Consider the following 9,011-nt stretch of genomic DNA (forward strand, 5'->3'; position numbering starts at 1 on the left):
GGACAGGAGAGAAATTAGATCAAGATAAAATTGCACCTCAACGCACTATATCAAACATATGCTCGCCTAAGGGCTCAAAATCTCAAATTCAACAATCTAGCTTCCTCTGAACTCCGAGGCCTGTTTGTCAAGGGGGAAAAAAAGAACTCCAAAGTCCAAGGCCTTCGTCCAAATACTCACCAGTGAACGCTTTTCTAGAAGATAAAATTCAATATGACTTTCCGTCTACAGCTCTGTTCCACCAATAAAACTTAACTAGGCACATAGACTGCATAACAGGCCATTTGATTCTCAGTCCGTCAGGATATCTCTCATATTTGTGCAACAAAAAGACTTTCCATGACTCCATACGTATTAACCAGTAGATACATAATTTCATTATGCTCAATGTGAATAAAACATAATGCAAATTTCCTCTCGTAGTTTTAACTTATAAGTCATAGCTGCCCAACCTAGGAAGGGCAACATGCTGGCCAAAAAGTCTTGTCTTGACGCATCAAATTGGCAGAGAATGCTTCCTCGTTAGTCCATGGTAGAATTATTTCACCTCTGAGCAATTATTTGGCCCCACTGGCTCTCTCAAGCAACTAGAAATTGCCGCCACAGCTGCTTCAATGGATGCATCCTCTCCCTGTTTCAATGTTCGAATAAAAAAAGCGCCAAGAACTGGGGAGCTCAACAACACTCTTTAATTACGTAATGATAACATAGTTTTATTGAGAAAAAGAATTCACCTTCTCTTTCCAATAGAAGATGTTGCCATACGTGCCAGCTAAGCGGCTCCAAAAACTACGAGGGATGTCCAAATCTACTGTAGCGCCAACATTGAAATTCAATATATTCCCTGGCAAACAAGGGTCTCATTATAATAGTAGTACTTGTGAAGGTAGATATACCCAAAAGAAGAGGAAAAGAATAACCAGAAAGAACGAGCAACCATGACAATAAAACAAGTGTGTTTGATCTTTTACCAAATGTGGGATCAGCCACAAAGACAATAGTTCTGTCATCCACCTGCCAAAAGTCTTTAATTGCCAAGCCTGTGCATTAAAATAAATGGGCGGTTTCACTATCAAGCTTGGTTCTGCAATTAAGTAATCGCAGAATCTTTTTTTTTTTTTTTGGGGTTTTGGGGGGGGGGGTGAATTCTAATGCACCAAGTTCTATAAGGCAAAATTTGTGATGACCTCACAGTACCTGGTGTTTCAGGGTAGTTTTGAGCCAAAACTCTCAACTTGAATCCTGTATCCTTTTCAAGAGAAGCTATCTCTTGAGCCAGTCTCTTTTCCTATGAAAAAAACGAATAACACTACTGCTTATCTATTTCATGGAAGCATCATTCCTTATAGGTTCATTTTGATTTTCTCAAAAGCAAGGGGGGAAAACCAGATATGGACACAATAGACGAAACAGACTCCAAATCCTGAGCTTAAAATATGTGTAAGAGTACCGAGCTTCTAATGGGGGCATGCCATACCTGGCCATCAGAGAGGAAGCCGGCAACATCAATGACAGTACTAAACTCCTTAGGGAGCAACTCTGGCTTGTTCACGCCAACTTTTGCCTCAGCCAGTCCAATTCCTACCAAATTTACATTTTTTATATTTGAGTTTTACAATTTATTCAGTATCAAAGGAGGGAAATCAATTGACAGACCGAGTTAAAAAATGCGAGACAGATAACTGCACGAAATCACATAACTGAATGTGGAGTAAAGAAACAAAAAGTTTACCTCCGAGAAATAATCCGAGTGCGAGGGCTCCTGACAGCACAAAATTTAAAGATTTCGAATGAATTTCGGCAATGCATCCCCTGGGGCCGGCTGATATTGGTAATACAGAAGGTCGGAGAGAGAGACGAGACGACACCGTCTTGGATAACGTCCGAACAGTACGCGACTTCGTTGGCGAGGGGATAGTGAGAGATAGAGAGGAAGGTAAATGAAGATTCGCGATCATTTTCCTTCGCCACTAGAGCCACGCTTGCAGTGATCCGAGGATAATCATCGCGCATTGGCAGGGCTCGGCTTCGTAGTTCGTCCAAGTCGTTCTTTTCCCCGCCACAAAACTTCGCAGTGTCGTAATTCGGTTAATTTATTACTCGTTATTTTTGTTATTGAAGTGGCGAATTCAGCTCAGGATGAATTTATCTCTTCGTGAACATGAAGAGCCAATTTGTTAAGTTAAATTTAAGTATAAAGATAAAAATGATCATTTTTACCGACCGAAAAATTGATTATCATTGGATCATATCAAACATTGATTGAAAGTAAGTTTTGTTACATCATTTCACCGAATCAATTTCAGGTTTATTTGAAATGGCGGTAAAATTTTTTGAAAACAATTTTTTAATCACAATTTACCAAAGACAGGTATGTAAGAAAAATTGCTTTGAAATGCATCAAAGAGGGTTATTGGGAATCTCAATCGTAATTTCAAACAATCGCTTTGGTGGCAAAAAAAACCCCATTGTCTTTACTTTTTATCCTTTTTCATTAAAATAAAATTACAGACTGGTTGGTAACTACAAGGCTAAGAAAGGACAAAAGGTTCCCACCACACCCTCGGGCCGTTATTAGGCATCTTCACAACGTTTGACCAGTCTTTATGTGAGAGGCACGATGGAGGGAGGCACAGTTTCGTCGCCTCATCCAAAGTGATACTTGAAACCCCCATCACAAGAAATCATTAACCCCATCGCGAGGGACCTGAAGAAATTAAGAAATATTTACTCTTTTGATTTAATTGTTTGGAAATATTCCAAGCAACTTTTCAGAACGTTGACAAGCTTGCTTCCGCTAACTGTTCTCATTTTGGTTTCCAGAACTCCATAGACCAGTAGGAAGTCAATGGAAGCATGCCGTTTAAAAGCCATTGAATGCCAAGTAAACCATCGAAAAAAGTCAGAGTATATAACGCAGGCAGACGCCGCGGAGAGGAAGTAATGAAACCTTTGTTTGAACCACACAAAGGACACGCAGTGTTGCCTCCAGATAGGTGGGCCAGTTGATTTCTTTTCAGACAATCACATAATAAACTTAGTCCACTTCATTAAATCGTGTATGGTTAAAATGCAGGCTAAATTTTCATGAACAGTTCAAATAATTGTGTCACAATAACAACGATGAGTGCGCAGTGCAGAAATTTTAGCTTGAAGCTACAATGAAAACTGCAAAATCTCTCAAGTCAGTGATAAATAGCGAGTGACATAGGAAGATTTCCCAACGCACAACCAAATGTTTTGAAAGTGTAAACGAGGTTTTTCTTCTTCATATGACAAGATGAAGGTTCTTGCTTGGTCCAAAATTCTTCAATGCCTCAGCTTCACATCCATGTCCATAGGAAATACCTTCCCTCTATGGTTGAAGATCATGAAATCCAGGTTGGCAGGTAAAGAAACAATCCTGCATCCGATAAACACTCTTGCGCTAATGATTATGATCCAAGTAATTTCATGGCCAAAAATGATGCCAGCAGATTCAAAAAAATATTATACCATGAAGTTCTGTCACGTAAGTATGAGTACAACACAACAGAAAACAAGTTTGATCCAAACAGAACATTCCTTTGGCAACGGACAATCGTATAGAAATGAAGAGGAGAAGGAACAAACATGCATCCAAGAAGACAGATGCTCTAATGATTATGATCCCAGCAGTCATAAAGAAAAAGATATCGTCAGTAGAGCACAACTAAGGAAAGCAACAAGTTTTCCAAACAGAACATTCCTTTGACAACAGATAGAGGTGTTGAAGTAATTATGCACTCCCTCATATATAGCATCACATCATCGGTCACTTGCATCAACCATTGATGAATTAAAGCGACAGTAACAAGGGACTAACAGAGCAAGACAATGGTTATAAGAGTAGTGTAGAATAAGAGCAACTCAGCTTCACAATCTATAACAAAACTTAAATATATCACTATTTGAAGTTAGATTTTTCAGTTTAATTGACCTCTATTGTCATTCCTACTAACTTTGATGTGTTTCTATTCCCACTCCTTTAATGGTTTGATCCTTCTCAGCCAAGTAAAGCCTAATACAGAATGACTAGCAACATAAGTTAATCAAGGAAGACCGATCATAAAAGAGCACGAACAGTACGGAACAAGAGCAATTTACGTCAAGTTTATAGCTCAAGCCTCAGAAATCAACACGGAATCATTCCCAATGTCAGGCCACGTTTACAATGACCTCTTGCTAACGTTTTATCAGTAAGATGAGGTAATTAATTTAACTAAAATGATAAATTTAAGTAGATCTATCATCCAGATAGAGAATCAAGGAGTTACCTGTTCTCTTCGGAGTCTGGATGGATAGACAGAAACTTCCCCGGCACAGCCAGTGCAGCCCACATACAGAGCACTAGTCCCAGCAACAACTCAACAACCACCTGCATGCATTCAAAATTCCAGATGCATGGACAATGAGACCCGCGGACATCCATCAAAACCATGTTCTTAAAGCAATATCATGGAAAACACTCACATTCATTGGGGTCCGGAAAACTCTTCCTCCGTAATCTTCAACAAACCCCTATCTGTAAAATCAAACCCAAATCACATATGCATGCGCAAATCCCAATATTTTTACCAACCCATTGAAATTTACAAAAAGCAAAGCGCATATATAAGAATGACTAATTGCCTAACTAGATAAAACCACGTGTCCTAAAGCATACATTGGATTGTGGCATAAGCAGCGTGAAATAGAATAAGCAACCCGAAGACGCCGATAGCGAAACCTAAGCCCATAATTTCAGAAGATCCTTCGGTGCTTCACACGGTGAAGATTACAGAGAGTTCGCCAATTTAGAGATTGGTGAATCGCGGTCGCAGACCGTCGAAGAAGCAGGGACTGTCTTCGCCGATTTGCAACTGAAGCCCTAAGCAAGCGCCAATTCGCAGCACTAGCACCGTGTAACTGCCAATTTCAATTTTACTCCCGATTCGGTCATGCGTTTGTCATTTCTTATTCAAAATTAAATATCTAAAAAAACCAATTAAAAATGGAAGAATGATATAAAAAAAAACTGAAAATTATTAAATCTTAAAACAGGTTTAGTAATAACATTTTATTTGACGTTGATAACACTGAATTTGTAAATAATAATAATTTTTGTTACCATTTTTTATTTGATATTTATAAATTTTCAATTTTTTTGTCATTTTCTCATTAAAAATTCGGATAAATGGGGGATCTAGACTTTTTGTTTGACCTTGATGAATAGTGGATCTAGATTCAAAATATTTTTTTAAACGAAATTTATTCAATAAATTTGTGTTCCTCTTTTGCGCGCTCAATGAATAAATAACTGTTATTAGGCCACAACATACAGTCGTTACTTGCTACCTTATTTATGCTGGGCTGTTATTACTTTTATTTGGTGATATCTATAATCTATAAAATTAGATATGAACATGTAATAATCTGTATGCCTGCTATTTTGTGCTTGTGGGTAAATAATGCCATAAAAGTTTGATTAAAAGAAGGTCATAAAAGCAATGAAAATAATTTATTTTTGGTGAAATCTTGTACTATACAGACAAGGAAGAATGATCATTATTCTTGTAATATATTGACAATTAAAAATCTCACCTTGCTTTATTTAAGCGACAGTCGTTTCCTCACCGCGCGTGGTCTTCCGCGGTGTCTTTGGCACCAGTGCGGTGGAAGGAGCATCAAGTGCAGAACTCCCGGTGAAGAGGCGAGTTGAATCTCCTGCTACATTTTTCCTGATATTCGGAAAACGCAGAGAAGAAGGAAAGTAGACACGTGACTGCCCGCTACCCGATATTCATTTTGGCTGTTAATAATATTGTTGGCAACCCTCAGCGTCTCTACCATACTTTCATTTCGTTAGGGGGGTATCCTTAAAGCTCGTGAAGCTTGCAAGACGATATTCGGAGCTTTATGGGCTATATTCTGAATATACTCCATGGAACAGTCTCTTTGGACAAATTAAGCATCCATGACGGCCCCGAGTGGCTCCAACATAAGAGATGTTCTTACACTGGAAAACTTGCCAAGTTTCGCATGCGCAATGGCGCTCTACTGGCTTTACAAGGTTATTCTATAAAAAGTGAGTTTTTTTTTTTTCCCCCTCTTTCCTTTTGAATGACCTCTCTGTTGTCATCTCTTTTTTTTTTTTTTGGGTATTATGTGATGTTATTTGTGACAGTTAGCGGGGAGTTAGCAGGTCATGCCAAGAGTTCTATTAACCACAGGGTAATGTACTCTCTTCCTCCCTTTTGTGCTCCAGCATTGTGTTCTGACGTTTCGAAAGGTTGGGCTATAAATTCCTATCTTGTCTTTCTAATCCTACCTGCTAATCTGAACTATCCAGACTTCTCTTAATCTCGAAAGACATTCTGCCTGAAGTTCCAAGTTATCCTCGAGCTAGAATGATTACATGATCATTTTTTTTTTAATTTATAAAGGAACAAAATGATTGAGGATTTATTATGCTTTTAGCCTATTTACTTAACATCTATAGTTATTTGATTGTTTAAAGTTGAAACTATCAGAAGCAAAATAATGGGAATTAAGAACTTATGAGTGGCATTGTGGCAACTATAGCCATTTCTTTTAAGTTTAGATGAGATTTGGGCATTTATGCACTCCTTAACGTGATCTATCATTATCCTAATGTATCCAGAAGAGAATGCAATTGAAATTAATGGTCATTGGCACAAAAGTCGAAATATATGCTCTTTTTCCTATTAGATTGTGAAAGTAAAGCATCATTCAGACTAATATCTTACGTCCCTGATTGCATAGTTTGTAGTTATTTTGAATATTTGTGATGCTGAAGAATGTTGACTTCTTTCTTCGTGACTTTGTTTCATGAATGAATGTTTTACTTTTTGGCTCTAGATTTTCCTTTTCTTTTGACATAAGCATTTTATGTTTTTGCTGTCAGATTTACACTCATAACGGTGGGGAGTTGAATGCCTTTCCTCATGTACAAGCTCTTAGAGAATTTCCCAAGGAAGAACTCTCTGCAAAAGTTGTCATGGTCAGATTTGACTCTAACATTTTCATCAAGCAGCACGAACAACCGACTCCATCAGTTTCTAATGCGTTGCAAACAATTAAGTATTTACATGAAGCTGGGGCAAAAGTAATTCTGGTCAGTGATTGGGATACTGATTCAGAACTTTCTCGTACAGAGTCCGTTGCTGGTACATAATTACATTCTACCCTTATTTTAGTTGCCAGAATGGAGTTAGGCTATTTAATAAATAATTAAACAATCCTCCTTTATCTAATGAAAAGTAAGATGGAAGAAAATCAGTAAATTATTAACATGGGTGTTGGAAATAAGAAATGGTTTCTTTTATAAAGAAGGAACTTCCATAGTAGATAATTGATGATGATTTCTATACTTCAGATTTCTTGTCAGAAGTTCTTCAGATACAAATTGTTCCACTGCAAAAGATATCGTGTAATAAGCTATCGAAGATTGAAGGCACCGAGAACCAGATATCCTTCTTGCTGAGAATCTTTCTAAATTTAAAGAGGAAGTTTCCAATTGTTTGGAGTTTGCTAAAGAACTGTCATCAGGAGTTGATATCTTTGTTAATGATTCCTTCTCTCACTCTCATAAAGTTCTAGCATCAACAGTTGGCGTGACTCGCTTCTGCTATGCCTGTATGGCTGGTTTTCACTTTGAGGAAAGCTTATATCAACTGAAGAAGGTTACAGATGCCACCAAGAAACCCTATGTTGCAATTGTATGTCTCTTCTGCTGTGACAGAATTAGTCATTAGACTTATCAACACCATACAATGATTTAAAGTTCATATTGATGATATTAGTCTCTTCTTTCTCATAAATCCAGATAGGAGGTAGTGATTTCCACAATAAAGCAGCTGCTTTGCGATTTTTAACATCCAGATGCCAGGCGTTGGTGTTTGTTGGAATGATTTCATTTCAAATAATGCATGCATTGGGAGTCTCAGTTCCTCTTGATCTGGTGGAGCTTAAGGCGTGTAATGAAGCTCTACATATTGTTCAACTTGCTCGAGAAAGAAATATGCAGATTCTGTGTCCAAAAGACTTTTCGTGCAGAAATGAAAGCAATCCAAAGCAACTGCAAGTATTCCCTGCTCACAGCATTTTGGATGGTGAGCTTTCAAAGCCCTCTCACGCTTTGTTTTTTGAATAGAGTGTGGGCATATTTTCTACAACAATTTCACCGTTTAGAAATTACTGATACTTTTGAGAGACAATAGCAACCAAACTACCAAAACCGTGCTGTCCCAGTAAGCATTGGTTGTCCACTTGGGATGCTTGCTAGTGCAATTATTATTGCACAAGCATGATTATCAATTCAATAGTTTGCCAAATTCCGACTGCAAAGAATTATATCATAATTAAAAAAGTTGTTTGTTATCTTCCTAAACCTAAATCGATGACAAGGCTCCTTAATGATTTGCAATGCATTCTGAGGATTAAACTATGATAACAGCAGTAGCATCTTTCTGACATCTATTATAATATTTTTCAGTGTTTTTTTTCCCGAAAACTAATTGAAATTAGTAACTAAGTGTTTCAAATCTTTGTATAAAGTTCTTTATACTTTTTGTAGTCTCTTCAAGTATTTATAATAGTCTTTTCATCAGTTGTTGAATCGTAGAGAAACTATAACGTGATAGGTGAGCAGCTTCAATTCATTTGTCTGCATCTCTATTTTGAAAGTGACAATGAGGCTCTGCTGTTTGAATATTAAAGCAGTCATTTTCTTTGAATCACAAAATAAAATTAATCCAAATTTGATTCCTTTCTATGTTGGGTACCTGTAGACCTTGGCCTGCATCATTGGATGAAATTGGCTCCTTACTTGGAACATCTAAGGTACCTCAGCTGTCAGCTAGTACTTTCACCCATGGGCATACGCTACTCTTGTTTGATTATTTTTAAACATCTTTAAGACAAATATCCAATGAGATGAGCATTTCATGCTGCAATTTTATTTGCTGTAGCTATACTGTGATAGATATGTT

The 9,011-nt window shown here is 37.5% G+C and overlaps 2 protein-coding genes and 1 long non-coding RNA gene across 6 annotated transcripts; 1 reads left to right on the plus strand and 2 right to left on the minus strand.

Annotated features, from left to right (window-relative positions):
* Positions 1-28: 28 nt before the first annotated feature.
* On the minus strand, positions 29-2,038 carry LOC114752380 (thylakoid lumenal 15.0 kDa protein 2, chloroplastic-like). 4 transcript variants are annotated; one of them, XM_028941132.1, is made up of 6 exons: positions 1,733-2,038; positions 1,478-1,581; positions 1,198-1,288; positions 972-1,040; positions 735-844; positions 29-631 (listed from the first exon to the last, which is right to left on the minus strand). In XM_028941132.1, the coding sequence occupies exons 1-6, from the start codon at positions 1,956-1,958 to the stop codon at positions 539-541; spliced, it is 693 nt and encodes a 230-aa protein (XP_028796965.1). In that variant the 5' UTR covers positions 1,959-2,038; the 3' UTR covers positions 29-538. The 4 variants fall into 4 exon arrangements, with proteins under 4 accessions (XP_028796965.1, XP_028796963.1, XP_028796967.1 ...); XM_028941130.1 differs by having other exon boundaries at positions 29-634; XM_028941134.1 differs by lacking the exon at positions 972-1,040.
* Positions 2,039-3,058: 1,020 nt separating this feature from the next.
* LOC114752381 (uncharacterized) lies at positions 3,059-4,943 on the minus strand. The gene is made up of 4 exons (XR_003740829.1): positions 4,685-4,943; positions 4,492-4,543; positions 4,296-4,396; positions 3,059-3,403 (listed from the first exon to the last, which is right to left on the minus strand). It is a non-coding gene; the product is annotated as an uncharacterized LOC114752381 (long non-coding RNA).
* Positions 4,944-5,715: 772 nt separating this feature from the next.
* Positions 5,716-8,173, plus strand: LOC114752373 (phosphoglycerate kinase-like). The gene is made up of 6 exons (XM_028941123.1): positions 5,716-6,085; positions 6,185-6,231; positions 6,926-7,187; positions 7,397-7,546; positions 7,615-7,739; positions 7,847-8,173. Exons 1-6 carry the CDS (start codon positions 5,917-5,919, stop codon positions 8,171-8,173), a joined length of 1,080 nt encoding a protein of 359 aa, XP_028796956.1. The 5' UTR covers positions 5,716-5,916.
* The last annotated feature ends 838 nt before the right edge of the window (positions 8,174-9,011 follow it).

Source organism: Neltuma alba, unplaced genomic scaffold (assembly GCF_004799145.2).
Source record: "Neltuma alba isolate B1F8T4 unplaced genomic scaffold, ASM479914v2 tig00007359_pilon, whole genome shotgun sequence".
Taxonomy (NCBI): domain Eukaryota; kingdom Viridiplantae; phylum Streptophyta; class Magnoliopsida; order Fabales; family Fabaceae; genus Neltuma; species Neltuma alba.

What these genes read in the sequence shown, in the direction of transcription:
- LOC114752373 (XM_028941123.1), top strand. Translation starts at nt 5,917, where the DNA reads ATGGGCTATATTCTGAATATACTCCATGGAACAGTCTCTTTGGACAAA. An exon ending in ACAAGGTTATTCTATAAAAA is followed by an intron (nt 6,086 to 6,184) that starts GTGAGTTTTTTT and finishes TATTTGTGACAG; the next exon opens with TTAGCGGGGAGTTAGCAGGT. An exon ending in AGAGTTCTATTAACCACAGG is followed by an intron (nt 6,232 to 6,925) that starts GTAATGTACTCT and finishes TTTTGCTGTCAG; the next exon opens with ATTTACACTCATAACGGTGG.
- LOC114752380 (XM_028941130.1), bottom strand. Translation starts at nt 1,958, where the DNA reads ATGATCGCGAATCTTCATTTACCTTCCTCTCTATCTCTCACTATCCCC. An exon ending in ACTCGGATTATTTCTCGGAG is followed by an intron (nt 1,582 to 1,732) that starts GTAAACTTTTTG and finishes TAAATTTGGTAG; the next exon opens with GAATTGGACTGGCTGAGGCA. An exon ending in AAACTACCCTGAAACACCAG is followed by an intron (nt 1,041 to 1,197) that starts GTACTGTGAGGT and finishes TTTAATGCACAG; the next exon opens with GCTTGGCAATTAAAGACTTT.